The 19,313-nt window shown below is 53.5% G+C and overlaps 1 protein-coding gene across 1 annotated transcript in view; it reads right to left on the bottom strand.

The window, feature by feature from the left end:
• ALX4 (ALX homeobox 4) overlaps positions 1 to 16,714 on the bottom strand; it is a 39,220-nt gene extending 22,506 nt beyond the window's left edge. Inside the window, exon 1 of the mRNA XM_075152354.1 lies at positions 16,309 to 16,714. Within this exon, the coding sequence (XP_075008455.1) occupies positions 16,309 to 16,714 (406 nt within the window). The remainder of the gene's footprint in view (positions 1 to 16,308) is intronic.
• Positions 16,715 to 19,313: the final 2,599 nt, after the last annotated feature.

Genomic DNA, 19,313 nt, shown 5'->3' with positions numbered 1-19,313 from the left:
TGAATCCCTTTATAAAGCCACTCTGGGACCAAATTTTTCTGGGGACAGACTGGACCGGAGGGGAAATTTGCCCCTCATGCTGTTGCAGCTGCAGATGGTGCCCGGAGTGGTCTTCACTGGCACTGATGGACTGCAGCTGGGGGTGGCCCCTGGGAGCTCGGCGCCACGATTACACCCAATGCAGGGACCAAACATGTCTGCGGGACACAGGAGGATGAGCAGCGAGAGCACCGTGCAAATGGCTTTTGTGCCTTTCCTCTTACTTCTTTTCTAAAATATTTCTTGCTTCCTGGGTTTTCGGGTCATATATACTGCATCCCTACCGCCGGTGCACAGTTCTCCCTTTTCTTCTCATCGTCCAGCGTGTGAAGGCAATCCTTACTTGCTGCACGGCATCCACACCCTGTTCAGCAGTGTCCTCTGGGGTTCCGGCGGCAGGCACCGGCCCTATCGGAGGCTCGCGCAATGAGCCCGGTGAGACGAAGCACCGCTATTGCTCATGTTGTACGGATGGCAAACTGAGACGGAAAGCCACCAAGCGCAGAACAACTGCTCTGAGATACCTAAGCCTGAGTTTTAAAAAGTACTTAGCATTTTCTAATATTTTTGCACCTTGGAGATGAATGTCCTGTTGGCCTCAGTATGCTTCCCAGATGCCCTGAATAACGCAATACCCTTGTATCTTTGCCACCCAGTCCTAAGCCCCCGTTCAGCCCGACACACGACACACTCCCCAGTCTTCAGACCGTTCTGCCACATCCAGATTTCTTAGCCCAGCCTTCTGCTGCTTCCCCAGGTACAGCTTTTCTTGTGTCTGTAGCTACATCAGACAATGTGCTCCCCTACTTTGCCGGGGTCCAAGGAAGGCTGGCCCATCTCCTGGGGTAAACGGCCGCTGCAAGAAGAGAGAATTCAGACCTGCCTGGAAACATGCCCAGAACACGGGAAATCTGCAGTGTATTTAGGTGTGAAAATCAAAGCTGTTGCTACTGAGTGAGTGAGAACCACAGCTCCTTAAGGCTTGTTCTTGGACAATTTTTCAGAAGAAAGGCATGAAGCACGTTTCCTACCCAAAGCCCAGCTCCACTGCGAGTCCGACAGCACACTGCTCCACAGCACAGTGCACCAGAACTTTTGAAAAAAGACATCGTCAGTTTTTTCTGACATGGAGAAAACAAAAATGTGCTTAGTTTTAGCTATGTTCTTGGAAACAGCTTAATTGATTCAGATGAACTTTAAAAAAAATAGCATTATAAAAACAGCCAGAGGCAAACAACTGCTGTGGGAGCTTTTAGGCCAAATCGTTAAGTTTTGATTAAGTTAGAAGCAACTGGAGGCAGGATTTTGGTAGGAAGTGTCAGACAGTAGACACAAACAACAGTGACTCTGGTAACACACTTCCTCACAGAGAACAAAAAAATCATGAATCTTGGAAACAGTGAAGCTCCTGGAGCACCACTAATTCTCAGCAGAACTGCATGATTACGTGAAGGATGAGGACCATGAAAATGAGCCTAAATTAAAAACTGTATCCACATCAGCTGAGCTCATGCCCTCTTTTGTGTTTGTTTCCAGTTAACATTCCAGGATGGGATCATATTGACATGAGTGACTGCAAATGTCAAGTAAACATCAGCAAATATTTACAGAAATCCTCTTTAGGAACTCGTGAAAAGGAGTATTTGCCCCAGAAACCTACTTCTGCCAGTGATGCTCATCCAACCAGGGAACAGAACAGGCTCTTATCTCATGTGCCCACTGGGTGCCTACCTTCCGCTCACCAGCACAGATCACTTTCTGCTGCCTACTTCTTGCACTGGTTGACGCACACGCACAATCTGCTGACCACAGATTACTCACAAACATCATCCCAACAACAATCCTGGGCCCCAGACAGACCTGGAAAAATCATACCTTGCTCATAGACAATTTGCAAACGTAACGCAAGGGGCGTTCGTTCCTCCTGCCCCGTCTCCCAAAATACTGCCTTAGGGGAGCCTCTGTTTTGGGAGATTTCTGATCTCCACGTGGCGTCCATGTGCTGACACAGCCCCCAGCTCAGAAGGGCTCTGTCTAAAGAAGACGCCATCCCCACGCCAGCGCCACAACCAGAGCTTTGGTGTTTAAAAGTTGCCTTTTCTAGCAAGGTGGGAAGCAATGGGAGGCCTTAACAGCGTGTGGAAAGAGCGACTGCAGGCAGGATGGCCTAGAGAGGAGAATAAAATACACAATCTAGACCATGGGCTGGAACCAATCCATGTCCAAAGTGCCGGTCTGAAAGGTACGTACTGTTCCAGAGTTTCCTGAGAGTAAGAAAGACCCCTTTTCACCCGCTCCATCTTCCTCCGCTCTTTAGAAATAAGCCTATCTGCAAGGGTCTGGAAAGAATGAAATTTGGGAAGAACAGATAAACACTTCCGATTCCAATGTCGGAGGCATTAGGGGGGCCTCGAGGCACGCTGGCCTCCGCTTCCCAAAGCATCCCCAGCTCTTGGGCTCAGAGCGTCTGCAAGGAAAGCTGCTGGGGGCTGCAGCGGGTTGCTTTCTTCTTCTCATCTCAGACTAGGCTTCCCGCACGCTGTCTTCTCGGATTTATTATCTCACCGTATATTTGGGTCATGATTTTGCAGGCTTCACGAGAGGCAAACATGCCTGTACGGGAATGTGTGATTTCTGCTGCAATTCATTTGTTCATAAGGCTCTCAGGAGAAAATACACAGTCAGACATAAATAATGGGGCTCCAAACTACAAAACTCCTTCAGTAAACACAGTTATGAGGCTGTAGCTTCCAAGAAGCCAGGGTTTTAGAGCCAAGGTTTTAGGGCTAGAGGAAACTGTGGAAGCTCTCCATCCCGAAGAAGGGGTCAGAGAGCCCCTGTGCTGCTCCTGCTGGCACCGAGAGGCTTGCCTGGAATTAGGGACTCTCTGAGTATTTGCAGCTCAGGTCCTGTTTTCCAAAGCAAAGGTGCAGCTTCCCGAATCAGCTTAAATCACACCGTTCTTCCCCATTGACACTTCCTACAGCTGATGAAGCTGAGGCTTATAAACAGGGTAGCACGACTGTTATACAGTCCAATTTGCTTCAAACTGTGGTACATACTGGACTAAATAACCTTCCCCTGTGAGTAACTCCTTTGTAAAATAAGTCCCAGCTGGGAGGGATGGGAGATGCGTGTGTGTAACTTTGTCAAGAACATGATCTGACATAAACAGAAAAGAAAACTTTGGTGCTCCATCTCCTGTCAAGAGATGGACTGTGGTGTTTTGGGGTGTGCTTCAGTGCCTCCGTCTGCTGGTTTCATCAGCTTGCCCATGCCCACACCGCTGTGTCGGTACTTCTGGCACGGGGCTGAGCAAAAGGGAACTGCTTCGCTCACCAGGCACCCCTGCAAGACCACCCCCTTCTCTGCCTCCTGCCAGCAGAACCCAGACCCATGGACCTGCTTCATCTCAGACATACAGGGAGGAAGAGCGTCGGAGCGATCAATTTAGCTATTTACATACTCGTACTGTGTTTTCCAGTCGGGCCATTTTCATAAAGCCAGATCGGGCTGACTCTGCTCCCACTGGGATGCTACTGCAGGCTTTCAGCTGCTGCTCCCTTTCCTTTTGACCTCCTGAGAAGGAGTTCTCAGCAAAGTCTTTGGTTTTAATGAAATCTCTGGGCCAAAGCAGGCCATTCCCTATTTTCCCCCAGTAGGCAACTAATTTCTGTCAGACTCAACATCCACAGCTGTATTCTTGGCTTTCGGGACCCACTCAGTCCCCCTCATAACTCCTCCTGGGCCAGGACCCACTGGCCTCTTACATGTTAATGCATGTATGTGGTCACTGCTACACACCATGGTTTATCTGCTTTGGGCTCCTCTCTCTCCATCTCCATGGGATGTGGAATCAGCCAGGTTTCTACACATCAGCCTACATCAGAAAACATGCGTGTTGCCTAAGGCAATACTCACATTTGTTTTTCTTTAGAAAAACCTGAGCTGTTCCACTTGATTTCTGCAGAGTCCAGATAGGCCAGACCAGTGCATACCAAATGGCCCAAATTTACGAGTTTCTTGCAAGGAGTGTGCTATGTTTCCTGGCTAATGTCTGAAAAGGAGAACTGGGGTCAGACTGCACTTTCCCCTTCTACTTCTCTGAAAGTCATTAAAATCAACAGAATAGACAAAGGCCTGGATTAGTCCTGGTCCTTTTGTCGTTTCTTGGGAAGTATCTGGGGGGTGATTCAGTTGCCCGCTCATAGGTTTCTGATGCCATGCAAGACACATTAAGGTCTCTCAGATGCCGACATGGGGCAGGCAGATGCCAAGGTCTTAAGGAGCAGCACTCAGGGACCAGGCAGTGTGAATGGGGGCATCTAGGTCAAGCGTCATGCAGTTGGCTCAATGCCTCCTCCCAGCACCAGCCAAGCTTCCCCTCTCCACCATTCGTAGGACACTGGGTAACTCCTATTGCATTTATGAGCATCTGACAAACCTGCCGGAATACTTTGGCCTCAAAGTCTCTGCCTTGTTGCACGCTCTTCGTGTCTAGGTCTCCAAATATGGTGAAAAATTCATCCCTTAGAAGCTTGGTTGCAGTTACAGCCTCTTGGCTCCTTTTTGGGTAAGCTTCAGGTCATTTTCTAAAGAAATCCATAGCTACCAACAAATATTGTCCGGCAGATTCCATCTCAGGCAAAGGCCCAACAACATCAACAGCAATGAATCGCAGTAAGGTCCCCAGGAGACATTGCTCAGTAGGGTTTCTCCCCATCTTTGGAGACCCACTTTTGAAATCCAACCCATGCAAGAAATGCATCACATTTCCTGTAGTAATTTTCCATCATCTGTCTGCATTTTCCTCAAAACTAGTTCTCTTTTGGCTTAACTAAGGATTTTGCAACCTCAAGATGTCCAATGGTTTTGACATCATAATGAAACCTCAGAACCTCCTTTCTCAGTGTTTCGGGTATAATGAGCTCGCATGAATACTCATCACCTATTGTTTTATTTCCTCATCTTCTGTACAACATTTCATCTTTAAATTCCAAGCTTTCTCACTATGCTACTCTGAAGAGTCTCTATACTCCAAAGCAGACACAGTTGCCAAACGAGGTTTTTTTTTTTCCAATCACACCTTGTTTTGATACCAGGAGCCTTTCTAAGCGACGCTTTTAGCGCCTTGAGCTCTGCTCTTGCAAACCTACATCTACTGGATGAAGCAGGAGCGGTTTCATTCCTGCAGACTGTGAAAGAAAGGAGAAAAAAAAGGATGAAGTCTCAATTTTTTCTTGCTGTCCTGCTGAGGGAGGTGTCTACCCAAAAAAGGCATTTGAAGAAGGCGTTGGCAGAACTAGCCTTTGGTGACTTTGGTCTTGTGTCAGTGCTGTCCCCACCCCGCGGGCACCCCCAGCTGTGTTCAGCGGAAACTGCTTCAGCTCTGAAAATGCCCAGCGGCTCTCCTCCGGCCACCGAGGTAGCTTTCCCTTCCCACAAGGAGCATGTGCAGCTTCTCTAACCCTGGCAAGTCCGCAGCTGAGCCTCCGGCAGCAGGATCAGTGCCCCGCAAGGCCAGGCAGGCTGACAGTGCCCTGCTCCCTTCCCTCGCATCGGGGAAGCGCTTTTATAAGCCTGCTTATAAAACACTGTCCGTTCCTACTAAAGGGTTGACCGTACGCCAGGATACCCTCAGCTGCAACGGAGGGACTGGATGGCCGGCCATGCAATACCTGCTCTGTTGGTCTCTCGAGGGAGGGCTGCCTTCCACAGGTGGTGGGAGACCCGCGCTACAGTTTGCTGTGGACTTGTCCTAACACGAAAGCCATTTTCACCACCAGATATCCACAGTGGAAACCAAAATGAACCCAGTAAGGCACATCCCAGATATTATCTATTAATGGTAAGGCACAAGCACCCTTTGATTAACATATTACACAGCAAAGCTCTTGCTGGCCTTTTTTTCCTAACCAGGACAACAGACGAAGTCCAGGAGCTGGCTACAAGCTCAAAGAGACAGCTCAGGGGCCTGCCTGCGGAGGCAGGTGCCGCAAACAGATTGCCCAAACCTCTTTCTTTCACATGAGCCATGTCTTTAAGGAAAACACTGCAGGTTGAAAGCCCTGGTGCTCACCGACCGGGTACCGACCACAGTGATGTACACACCGAGTGTGTTAGTTCATCGCCCACCTTGGCTATGCTGAGCATTTTCCTGGATCCCGGTGGTCCGGTCTCCCCCAGGCATTTCTCCCCAGCAAGGACACTTTCCCCAGTCCCTGCCTTCCCTCGTGCCCATCGGGTGGCTCCATTTTGGACTGTCCCATCATCTCCCTCTCTGTCTAGTTTCAATCGGCAACTGCAGCACCTGAGCGAGCATCAGCGATGCCTATAAATTACACACGCGATAACCCCTCTCTTGCTGCTTGGCTTCCCCCGTAGCCCTCCCTCTGAAGTGGACCGCTGCCAAGTGGAGGCAAATAGGTTGTTCAACCAAGAACTCCCATTTTTTGCCACTGAGGCCAAGGAAAAGGGGATTTCCAGTACAACCAGCCACAAAAGTACCCTTCCCAAAAGCAAACTAATTAAAGGCTACAAGGGAAGAGTGGGGTTCTTTGAACACGAACTTAATATCCAGCCCCACAAAACCTTGCTACAGCCTCAACTCTAACTTAAAACCAGTATCACCCAGCTTTACATGTGCAGCCTCAGGTCCCTCTGTTTCCTGAGTTGAGTTTGGGCCTTTCGGTAGATTTTTATGAGGCTCTGTCCTGACTAGCCATATATTTATAACAACCCTCTCTATCGATATTTCCCCTTCCCGTCAGAGCCGCACTTAACCGAGCGGCTGCGCTCCTGTTTGATGTTGTAGCCAATCCCCCATTGCTTTCCATCCTGCGTAAGTCCCTTTTTCTAATAGTTTGAAGCGGTATGAACAGGATGGAAATACTCTTCTCTCCAGCACAGGACCTTATACCTATATAAAGCAACCAGCTTCCCTCTCTTCCAGCAGCAGCTTTCCGACTTCTGTTCAAGGGCTGAAATGCAATATTGAAGCTCCGCCATAAATCCCACAGCATCATGGAGTGTTTCTGGCCTCCTGCACAATCTGCCTAAGTGTCTAGCAATTGGTCCATCGGCTATTTATCTTGGAAGTCCTCACTGGCATCTGGAGACGTGAGGAACACAAAACGTCTGCAGGTCTTCTGCCAATTTAGGTGGGTCTCTTCTTCCTCTTGCCTTCTAGCATTTGGCTGTGTCCTGTCTAGCTCAGACTGATATCTGGCTCCAATCTGCTTACGAAGGTTCAGACCAAATCTTGATAAGCCAGGTTATGTCTATAACACAGTGCTTCTCAGCTCTCAGGTATGGGTCCTTGCCACAGCTGTGCTCCTGACTCTGCTCCAGGATGAGGTCTGGGCATGCACCATCCCAGGGAAGGCTGGAAAAGAACCACACAGTGCTCCAGAAGGTCTCGCAGCCTCCCAAACCAGAGACCAGCACCGCAGTCCAGGCTATGGAGCGTACCCCTGCCCCAGCGTTTGACCTCAGGCTCTTCTCTGTGAACAAGAGCTGCAGAGCAAGGCTCCGTTTGGCTCCTCTTTCCAGCCGGCCACGCGGTGGGAACGGACATGCGTCAGCCTCCCGTGGGGTCCGAGTGACATCGCTGGGGCTAGAAAAACGTGATGCTGTGGGCCTCCCTGCGCTTGCGTTACAGAGCACACACGCTGGCAATGGCCAGTCCTACGGGTCACCCAAGCCTCGCCCGGCAGATCCAACAGCCTGGGACCCACTCCGTGCCCAGCAGGCTGGTACCCTGGTGAACCTTTGGTCTCCTTTTTGAGATGGTTTTCTATTCTTTCAGAAACCTTGCTGTGGCTCAGGCCTCCTATTAAGTTTCAGGCTGAATAACATTTTCCCATTTCCCCTGTTTTGTGAAACATCTTCTGGCCTGTGTCACACGCGTTCCCCAGCACCTCACGGAGTCGGGGTCTTGCAGCTGGGCCTTCGGATCTCTCTGGGCACTGTCCCAGCACACAGTCATTCTCTGATCGTTTTCGAACAAATTTTCTGGGAAAATTCCCGTTATTGCCCTCTCTCCCTGTGCACAGTTTACAACTTCGTTTTGTTTTGATTTGATTCTGGTGTGAATTCCTTTCACTTCCCACTGCTCCTGAATAGGTTAGATGTCTGCAAGCACCTTTGTTATCTGATCCCTCTTGCATCAAACGAATAAATACAGTTCCCCATTTCCCTCTTTGGAAACTGCATCTTATCCCGACACCAGTGTTATCGCTCCCAACTGAAGCAGTCAGCCAATACCCCAAGTCCTGAGGAGGCAGTTTCCACTACAGGGAGGAACTGATGAGACCCCAGGTATTTGTTTTATGCAGCGGTGTTTGCACACAAAGCACTATCTCCCTAAACACAGTAGCAATCAGATAGGAGTCATTTCAAAACATTACAAGTTTCTTTTATTTCCCCCAGACAGAAGCCTGCCCAAAATGTTTCTTCTGCCACTTCCTCAGGTTCCTTATTTCCCGTGGATAGCACTTCTCTGATGGGCCTTGACTTTCTGTTGACTCCCCCTCTTTGGTTTCGTAGTGTTTTCAGACTTTTACTGAACAAAGGCGGTTGCTACCTTCATAAGCCCCACGAAGTTGTCACTCAGCCTCAGCGTACAGCATGTCTATCAGTGACTAAGCCAGCTTACCTTTCGGGCTCCATCACCAGCTAAAAACCCACTTGCCTGACAGCTAATGAATGCAGTTCTTGCTAATAAAGAATATATTTAGAAATAATACTGATTCAACCATCTGTTTCCAGCAAGCAGATTAACTGCATCAGGATAAACCCTTAAACCGCATCTTCACAAAAAAAAAAAATTATCAGATTTAAATTGGCATTTAACCGCTGAGTTAAGCGATGCAATGGTCTTCCATCAGTGCAGATAAAGACAGACCATAGCTCATGACATACCAGCTTGTCATGGCTAAATCCTGCTGGGACCTGAAGATAGCAGCTACTAAATGTTGAATCACAGCTATTCTCAATGGAGAGATAAAGAATTTGATGCTGGTGGATTCACACTTATATAGTCCATAAAATCAGTTGCAGACCACTTTCCGTAAATCTGCCACTGGTGAATCTGCCACTGCTCATCACCCCTCCAAGATATCTCCTCTTCTTCTTCTTCCTCTGCCCCTTCTCATTCATCCCTGTTCCTTTCTCCCTCCATCCCTCTCCCCTATTCCCCATTGACCTGTCTCTCTTTGATCAAAAAATGGCCCTAGAAGTATGGTGGTGGTCACAGTTGCTCTTTCACATCATGCCTACTTATGTGACAGTCAAAATATGAAGATGATGTGCAAGTATGAATGAAAACACGACCAAGCAGAATCACCAGTATGTATAATAGCATTGATTCATCTGAACTTACATAGAAAATAAAGTGGAGGTCATTTATTTAATATATGTAAGCAGCTTTCCTCCTTTACTTATGAACTTTCATTTACAAGTTGAGGCAGCTGAGAGACATGTAACTATGGTAAATTACTCTAACGCTTTATTCATATGAAGTGTTCCCACCCATCTCTTAGTAAATGATTCTCAAGTCACAGGGGTCCTATATGAGCTGTGTAACTGCTCAGGCTTCTCCTAATCCAGAACTATTTCTCTTTTCCTTTTCAAAATATATCTACATGAAGATATTTGACGTATGATTTCCAAGTTGATTAAAAATTGAGATGATGGGATTTTTTTTTTCCAAATGTGTAGGAGTAATACCTCAGAAACACATGACTTTTGGGGCAGGGATTTCTCAGCATTTTCTGAAAAGCAGTGACCAACCCGTATCTTGTTTTGGCCAGTATAGGTTGCCCACGCTGATGAGCTGCTTTTTAAAGGTGAGACCATTTGTGTGGGTTGACAGGTTGAGCCTATTTTATGTACTGCGAGACCTGAGCATATGAGAACACACCAGTTGCTACAGCTTCTTGCACCGAATAAGGACCCGGCCGTCAGGAAACCTAAGTTCAGTCCCCTCCAAAATCAAACACGGGACCTCTACTCCGTGAGTTTTCCGACTCCGGCAGTGGGCTCCTTCTCTAGCCCGCTGAGAGCCTCCTTCTGCCGGAGACACGGCCCTGGGAGCATCACACTGATGCCACTGAGTGGCGACAGCTTGACCTTGCACAAGCCACTCGCAGGTTCTGAGTCTCAGTTTTTCTGACTGCGAAATGGGAAGAAAAGTCTCTTACTGCCGCAGGATGCGTCACGCTTTTTACCTGAGAATTGCTACGGCTACCCAAACGCCCTGAACAAGACTTAAGGACTCCAGGGAGCGAAACTGGCTAAAGAGCCGGGAACGAGGGCGACCGAATGGACAGGGCTGTGGCTGGAGATGTCCTTTAGCAGCAGACCTTGGCTCCGAGCCCCTCAGACACCACCTCCCTCTTGTAAGAGGGAAGGGAAACTCATCATGGCTTTGAACGAAGGGCTTGGAGAAGGAATAAATCTTCAGGATCTGAGGGATTGAAGTCTGCACATTAGCTCCCCTTAAACCCTGAGTGCATTTAACTTGGGAGGTTAGAAACCACAGCCAAAGAAATCTCTTTTGATTCACAACTTGTTTTGAGCAGTCACCCATAAAGCAGCCAGTGAATCACTCCAGCCAGTTAGTCATGCAACCACACTGAATGTACACTCAAAGGCAGCACAAAATAAACAGCCTGCAGCTCCAGATAACACACACACAGCTCATTTGCGCTATCTGGCATCAGCATATATTGTTAATAGGACTCCTACACCAAACCCTTAGGAAAAGACGCACTCAGTAAGCATCTCCCAATCTCTCTCCCCATCAGTATTTTTCTCGTCTGCTTCGCACTGTGTTGCTTTCAAAACAATTAAGACTAGTAAAAGTTTTAAGACTCTTTCCCTTTCCGCACCCTTCTTGTTGCTGGTACCGTCCTGCGGGGGTTACAAGCGTGCGCAGCAGAAGTGCAGGGCTAAAGCGGAGTTAATCCCGATCAGCAGCGGACAAGTCGAAAATAAACAGCTCTAGTGCGAAAAGAAATCTTCCTGCAAGGAGGGAGCGGCAGGAATACAGGGGGAGGGAGGCTCCCGGTCCTTTGACACATGAGTATTATAAACAGCTCGGGTCAGGAATCCTATAAAAGTCTCCAGCCAGATCTACCGTCCAAGTCAAGAGAAGCGCAAAACATCTTTGGAAAGAGCCGCGAATAAATCTTCCTGCGCAGCCGGGGTAAGGAGCGTGAGCCCTACCTTCGCGTCCTGCTCCCTGAGGAAATCCCGCAGGTTTCCGCGGAGGAGATCCCGCACCTCCGAGTGTCTGTTCAAACAGAGGTTTAGCCAAACTCCTGGCGAGAGCTCCCTCCCCTCCCTGGGAGGGTGCCGGAGCCCTTGAATGGCAGATCTGGTGGCCCTATTGTGGAAAAGAGAGGGCGATTGCCAGGGCGGCGTCAGCAGCACGCCGGGAGCCGGCGGCCGAGCCTGGCCGGGCAGCCGGCCCTGCAGCACCCGGGAAGGGGCCGGCCCTGCCGCCCGGCTCCCCTCCAGCTCGGCTCCCCGCCTTCGCTGGCTCCGCTGGCTGCTGCTTCTCCCTGATGCCCACCAGAGTCCCGTCCCCCCTTCCCCCGCTTCCCCGCTGGCGCCTCCCTCCCGCATTCTTCTCCCCTTTATACTCTCCTGTTGCCCCCCGCGGGGATCAGGGCAGAGCATCTCCCCACCCCCGGCACCCCCCGCACCTCTCCCCGCCGGGGTGCAGGGGGAACCCGGGCACTCCCCGCCCGCCTCCCCGCCGGCGGGAAGGAGCCCGGGCAGGAGCCGAGAGCCCAGATCGAAGCTGAGGGGGGAAGGAAGGGGGGACAGGACCGGGGCGGCCGCCGCAGCCCGGGATGCCCCCCCAAAGCCCTCTGCACCCCGCGACAGGGCGAGGGGCAGCGGCCGCCCCCCCGCGCTGGAGCGGCTCCCGCGGAGATGCGCAGTGGAGCGGGCGGAGGCCCGGGGGGGGCCGTAACAGTCCCAGATTCCGGGGCGGGGGGGGGGATGCACGGCATCGCCCGATGTGGAGGAGCCCCGCAAGGGTCCCGGGGAGAGCACATGGCCCCGGGTACCCCCTCCCGCCCCGGGCTCGGGGCTGCGGCTGGCGCCGGGGGAAGGGGGCAGATGCCGCCGGTCCTCCCCCGCGCACTGCGAGCTCCGCAAAGCCCTTGAACATCGGCGGGGGCTCAGCGCGGCGCCGCGGGGAGCCCCGAGCGCCTGGCAGCGAGCGGTCTCTCCCGGGAGGCGGAGGGGGGACCGCCAGCGAGCTCGTTCCTGCCGTGCCTGCAGTTTACATTACATTAGGGGGAGGAGGAGGAGGAGAAATGCATTAAAAGTGTCAATTTTAAAAAGCACGCAGCGAGCCTCTGATTCCTACGGCAGTTGCTTTCTGCACTTCTATTAATAACGCACTTTAGGCTGCACTTTTTATTTGCTCGCTAAGTAAAAGAAATGGTCGTTATTTGCATAACCCGGCACTTAAAGAATTTCCTCTGTTAGAGAAAGCCCGTTTCCTTTCTCCTGTCTCCTTTGAGCAAACATCCCCATCATATTCGCTTTCACTCCCCGAAGGATTTTTTCCCAGCCCGTATTTCTAGACAGCAATATACGTATATATTTGTGTGTATATGGGTATATGCATACATATGTTTCAAGACATATAACTTACTTCAGGTCCACGCAGTAGAAATAGCAAATCAGATCACTACAGCACATAAATCATTCGAAAGCTTTTTCCCCTCCGAAGCCAAGATATATAACCTGTTCTGAGGGCTTTTTTTTTTTTTCAGATTTCGGCTTTAATTGCCGGTGCCGGTCTGCGGGATAACCTGTACCCCTATTTTCGGCAGGGAAGCGGAGGAAGCCGTGCGAGGCCGCCGGCCCGTCGGCAGCGCGCAGGCGGGGCGCGAGCAGCGGGGGAGGCGGGGAGCCCTGCCGGGACCCCCCCAGGGCCACCCGGTGCCACCGGCCCTGCCAGCACCCTGGAAGTACTTCGGGGACTGCCGCTCGTCTCCTCCGCCTGTTTACAGCCATAGCTCTCCCTGGCCTATATTTATCCGTACAATGCAATGGAAGGGCTTAGATCTAGAAATAGAAGCCGAGAGCAATAGATGGCAGGCACGGGCTTTTTATAACTCGAAACGACTTGTTTATTAAAAAAGTAAAATAAAATTAAACAAAAAAAGGGAGGGGGGGGACACCCTCTCCCGCCGGCTCGCGGAGTGCCCGCCGGCCCGGGCCCCGCCGCACTGACCGGGAGCTCTACAAGAGAGGAGGGGAGAGCCGGCTGCGGGGCCGCCGTGCGGGGAGCGGCGTCCCCCGGGCAGCGCGGAGAGCGGCCCGGGCGGTGGGCCCGCAGCAGCTCCCGGGCGCAGCTCCGGGGGCGGGGGCGGGGGGAGCCTGGGCACTGCCTGGCGGGAGAGCCTGCCGCGTTGTCGGCCTCAGTTTGTTTTTTTTTCTCTTTTTTGAGGGAGTAGTGTTGTTTTTTAAATTGAGGGATTTACGGGCACGGCGTCGCACCACCCCAGCATCCTCCTCAGCCCCGCACAACGCGCACGGCAGTACCAGCACCGGAGGGGCCGCGGGGGCTCGGCGGGCGGCGGGAGGCAGCGGGGCAGCCGCCTGCTCCCCGGCTTCCCGAGCCAAAACCCTCCTGTAGCTCTCCCCACCCGCCTTGCATCCCGCCCGCGCCTTAGCTGGCCGCGCTTATGTCCGCCGCGGAGAAAGAGGACGGCTCTCTCTTCCCCCGCTCTCACCCACGCTGCGGGTATTTACCCGGGCTCGGTGATTTCCCGGTCACGGGTGGGGGTTCCCGGGGCACAACGCCTGCGCCCGGCGCGGTGGGTTTAGCCCTTTGGGAGAAGGCGGAGAGGCGCCTACGGATGCTGCAGTCGCTCTGCGAAACCCCGATCTGGCTATTATTAGCGAGACTCTCTCTTCAGTCATTAACCATTATTATTATTATTATTATTATTATTATTATTATTATTATTATTATTATTGCTATTAATTATCCTCGCGGATCCATGTGTCTCTTATTACAGCCCATCGTCCCTAGCCACATCACACGGGGCTCGCAACGAGCGTGGGTCTGGGCAGGGCCGGGCCACCCGCCGCCGACGTGGGGCTCCCACTGAAGTCAAGCCCGGAGCTCCGCTTGAAAATAAATGAGAGGGGACCCCGGCGGTGTTAAGGAGGGTGATAAACTCGTGTGGTTCTACCGGGGGTTCTAATGTGTCATCACGGGCTAAGCCGGCGCCCTGCGTTGCAAAAACCTGCAAAAACCTTCAAAAACAAGAGAGCCGGTTAGCACGGAGAGGATGGCAGGACCGGGCAGGGAAGGCACCGGGGGCTCCCCTGCGCTCCCACTTCGCCCGGCGGGAATGGAGAGCGGGTCCCTCCCGGCCGGGGCCGGGCGTCCCCGCGGGACTCCCCGGCCCCACCGTGCCCTTCCCCGTGGGCCCCGGCCTGGCCCCAAAAGGCCTCCGCGGGATGAGGCGTCAACGTGGGGTTGTCCGCCCACGGGGAAGGGGCAGAGAAGGAGCGGGGAAGAGGGAGAAACCCCCAGCCTAAGCCCCGGCCAGAACATGCGGGAAAGCAGCAGCCCCCCCAGCCAGAGCCCTCCTGCCGCTCCGCGGCCCGGCGGGGAAATACCCGTGGGAGGGGGGTTGTGCCACCCAGGTGCGGGCAGGAGCCGTGCGGGCCGGGGCCGGGGGGACGGGATCGAGCCCTGCCCGGCCCGGCGGGGGGAGCGGGCAGCGCGGCCGGGCGCAGGGCAGCCGGGCTCTGCCTGCGGTTCTAGGGCACAGCTGCCTGGCGAGGGCTTAACGCCCTTTCCCCGGGAAGGGAGTCACCTGGGAGGGGGGGGAACCGGGTCTGTGGACCTGGATCCGGGGACAGGGAGGGGTGCGGGGACACCTTGGCTGCACGCAGGGGGTGATGGACGGCGCCTGAACGCGGCCCGGCACGCCGGGGTTTGGGAGATGGGGGGGGAAGGCGCCTTTGCCTCCTTTTAAGTCTAGAGATGGGGGAAAGGGAAAGTAAAGAGAGCAAAGATTACCCAAAATGACGGTGAGAGTCCAGAGGTGGGATCGCCGGCCTGACCCGGGCCTCGGCCGGCTTCCCCGCGCCCCCACTCCGCGGTCACTGCCCGTCTTGGGGCTCCCTGGAGACCCCTGCACGGCCCTGTCCTTGTCCCTGCCCGGTCGGGTCGCGGTGGACCGGCGCATGGAGGACGGGGACGCGGCCGCTCGCCGGCAGCGGCGACGCGCTGAATCCAGGCCGGGGCAGCCCCTCTTTGCCCGCACAGAGATCACCGGGAGGGAGAGGAAGAGATTTCATTTCCACTTTCTCTTCTTTGGAAAAATAATTGTGGGGGTTTTATTTGTTTGGTTGTTGGCTTTTTTGTTGTTTTCTTTTTTTTTGGGGGGGAGGGCTGTTTGTTTTTTTTTTTTCCTTGTCTCTAATCGCCTCGATACAGCGGAAACCTGCCGCAGAAGCCTTCTAAACCGACGCTCGGAAACGATATGAGAAGCGACCCCGTTCCAGGCTGTCCTGCCGAGCGCCAGCGCAAGGGAGTGTCTTAATTGCCGCTAATGACCCGCGGAGAGGATGGGAGTGGGTTATCTGCAGCCGGGCAGAAATCAGCTAGGGGAGTGGCAATTAGGGGAGAAAGTGAGAGACGGGAAAGTGGGAGAGACCGTTACAGCGGAAAGTGAAGATTTCGGTGAAATTTTCCAGAAATTCTCTCTCTGGAAGAGGGCCCCCGTAGAGAATATTTTGCGCAGCCCGGCGGTCCGCTCTTTCTTTCTCTTTCTGTTTCTCTCCCCGTTTGCTGCGGGTTTCCCTACATTGCTCAAGAGCTAACGCTTTCCGGGAGCGCATCGTCCTCGCTCAGAAATTACGATTAAAATCACCGTAAAGCGGGACAGGGGGGAAATGCGCCTTCCCGCGGGCATCGCGGGTTCCAGACCCGGCTGGGAATAAAGATATTCGGGGGGCGGGGGAGGGGGGCACAGCGGCCCGCAGCCCCGCACCGCGGCGGGATGCGCTTCGCTTCGCCGCCGCGGCCGGCAACGCTTCTCCGTGCGCCGGTGCCGGGCAAGGTCTCCTTGACCCCGGGAGGACTTGTCCTGCCGTGCAGCCACCCCCTTCACCGTCCCCCCCACCCCCCTCCCTCCCCCGGGAGGCCCTTTCCAGCCCCGAGCGTCTCACTCCGGTTTCTCCCCCGGTGCTTCCCCCCGCCGCACGCCACGGACTCACCGTAACAGGAGACCTGCAGAGCTCCGTTGTGGCCGCTGCTCTCTTGCAGCTTGAGGTTGCTCTCCGGGGGGGTTTTGCAGGGGCCTCGCTGCATGTAGAGGTGCGGCGGCTGCTGCTGCTGCTGCTGCGGAGGGTATTTGTTAAAGGAGGCCGGAGCCCCGGCGGAGCCGGGAGCCTGCACGCTGCCATCCAGGGACTGACATTCCTGCTGGCTGTAGCGGCTCCGGCACTTAGTGCTGCTGTCACCAAAGCCTTGTCCTTTGCTGGCCAGGAAAGTAGGGCTGAACTTGTCACTTGCTTGAAATGCCCTAAAAGGCGAGGAGCCTTCTGTGCCCTGGGAGGCTGCGTTGTAGTAGGAATCCATGGCAGCCGGATCACAATAAGAAACACAAGTATCAGCATTCATTCCTAAAATTAAAAGGCCCGAGTGTCCTTAATGCGCTTGGAGGGGCACCAGGAACCTCTCTTTCTCTCTCCCTCTCGCATACACACACACTCACAGCTGGGCCAGGGAGCTCTAAGAGGATTCAGATGTTCTTGAAAGCTGACCAGATCTCCAAACCCCCTTAAGATCTCGCACAGTAAAAGGGGTCTTTTTCCTTCCCTCCCTCTCCCTCCCTCTCTCTCTCACACACACTTGCCCGCCGTCTCTCCCTCCAAACTAGCTACACTCTAAAGAGGCTCTTCTCCGCACTTTCCCCCCCACACATAGGGGAAAAAAAAAAAAAGAGAGAGACCTCTCCCCCAATTAATATGTAGATGATGACAGTGGAGGGGAGGGGGCCCAGGAAGGGGGGTGTGTGTATGTGTATGGGGGGTGTGGAAGCAGAGGGAGGTGGAGGTCACATCTTTTGCCTTCAAAAAGAAAAAAAACAACAACCCCAAAAGTTTTTACGACTAAAAAATAGAAAATCAAACGGACGACACGAAGGGATGGATGTGGGATCCGCGCAGGCGGAAGCACCGGGGACGATATGATGGTCGTGACACGCTCGGTTCGCTCCGGCCCTCTCTGCTGCTCACTGCTCCCAGCTGCGGGGACCCCCGTCTCCGGGGCCCCCTCCTCTATATTAAAGGCAGTACGGATTTCCCCCGCAGCTATATGTCTTTAAGCCTCCCCCCCCCCCATTAACCCCTTGAGGGCCGGTAGCTCTCCCAGGGCTGCCCTGAGCCGTCCCCTGGCACGGCGGTGCCGCGGTGGCCCAGCACATCGCCAGGCAAACTCCCCGCGGCGCCTCGCCCCACGTTTATCATCGTCATTATTTATTTACCTCTACCAACGTGCTCTCTCCAGGTGTAAAACAACTGGATCGAAACCGGGAGGGCGGCAGAGAGGGGTTTTAACAGGGTCACCAAGCACACAAAATTGGCCCCTGGCTTCTGGGGACTGCCAGAGGTGAACTTGCAAAAGGACAGAGGCTGGCAGGAGCCCTTTTTGGTTTGAGGGGTCAATTGCAACCCAAAAAGGACTTAAAAATAAATCAATATTCACCTTCCGTCGTCCCCCCCCCTCCCGCCATTCAACCTGATTCCCCTCCTCCCCCGGTTAACTCCTGCTACCCCTTACACTTACTCTTACCCTGCCTTCCTCCCATCCCCACATCTGGTTTCTATTGCTCGCTTACCTTGAAGTTTTCAGTAATAAAGATATTACGCAAACTACATCCACAGTTCTTCAGTGAAAAAAAAAAAAAAAAGAAAAAAAGAAAAGAAAAGAAAAGAAAAAATAAAGAAAGAAAGAAAAAAAAAAAAGAGAAAAAGAAAGGAAAGGGAAGAAAAGAAGGCCCTTAACCCCTTCGGGAGCGCGGGCCGCGGCGGAGCCGGCTGCGGGCGGGGAGCGGGGGCATCGGCGGCGGCTCTGGGCTCCCAGCGGGCTCCCCCAGGGGCCCGGCCCATGTGTCTTCCCTTCTCCCCCCGGCTTCCTCCCCCCTGTGCAGAGAGGGGGGAAACTCGTGGCTTTCATCCGTGTGTGTGTATCTGGGTGCGCGGGGGGGAGCGGGACGCGGCTCAGGGGGGCGGGGGGGAAGCAGGACGGCAGGGCGGGGGTGCGGCCCCCGGGGCGACGGCTCGGGGGGGGCCCCGTGGCCGCCGCCGCCGCCCCCCAGGGCTTTGTCCAGGACCAGCAAGACCAGCACCGCCGTTTTCATTAGCGCGGATCTGACAAGAACAGCCCCCCCCCGCCCCTCGCCCCCCAGATGCAGAGGAGATTTCTAGCGAGGTCGTCGTTAAAACCAGCCAGAGACGGATTCATTTACTAGATTTCAAACCATTTCGCGAGTCTCCCTCAGAGCAGCGCGGGGCTCGCTCAGCTTTCTGGTCCAAGAAAGCTTTCAGCGGATTTGCCTTCCTTATTCTCTTTATTACCTTGCTTAATTCTTTCCTCGTCTTTTCTCTCTCCTCTCCCAAACTCCCCCACCCCCCCACAACCCCCACTCTCTCCCTTCTCCACGACTTAATAAAAAACAAACCAACTTAATGCATGAGAATCTTTCTAAAAAACACTTTGGGGCGGCCAGGGGAGCCGGGGCGCTGCCGGTACCACAGCCTGCGAGCAGGCTGCGGGTACCGGCAGCGCCCCGGGTCCCGCATCCCCGGCTCCCATATCCCCGGCTCTGCCATGCTCATGGAAGAGAGTGTTTGGGTGTGTGAACGCTTTAAATACGGGTTTTCCAGCCATTTACTTCCCGAGCAATTATTTTGGCGAACGAAGAAGCAGGCTGAAAGAAATGATGTGAGGGCAGTCCTCGATGCTGTGGCGTTATATTCGGCCTCGGGATTTCTGTTCGGCAAAGTTAAAGAACAGCAACAAGAACAACAAAAACTAAAGGGAGAGACTCCGGGATCGGGCAAATGATCTTTTTTTTTTTTAAATAAATTTTAAGTTTTTTTTTTTTCAGAAGCGCTGCGGTGCAGGAGCTCGCAGAGGCACTCCGGCTTGGCCGAGCCAAAGGAGGGCTGCCCGGGGTCTTCCTCGGCCGGAGCTCTCCGCCAGCCCTTCCTTGCAT

This window comes from Calonectris borealis, chromosome 5, assembly GCF_964195595.1.
Source record: "Calonectris borealis chromosome 5, bCalBor7.hap1.2, whole genome shotgun sequence".
Classification (NCBI taxonomy): domain Eukaryota; kingdom Metazoa; phylum Chordata; class Aves; order Procellariiformes; family Procellariidae; genus Calonectris; species Calonectris borealis.
Note: the sequence above shows the minus strand (reverse complement) of the source record. Positions and strands in the feature narration are given on the sequence as shown.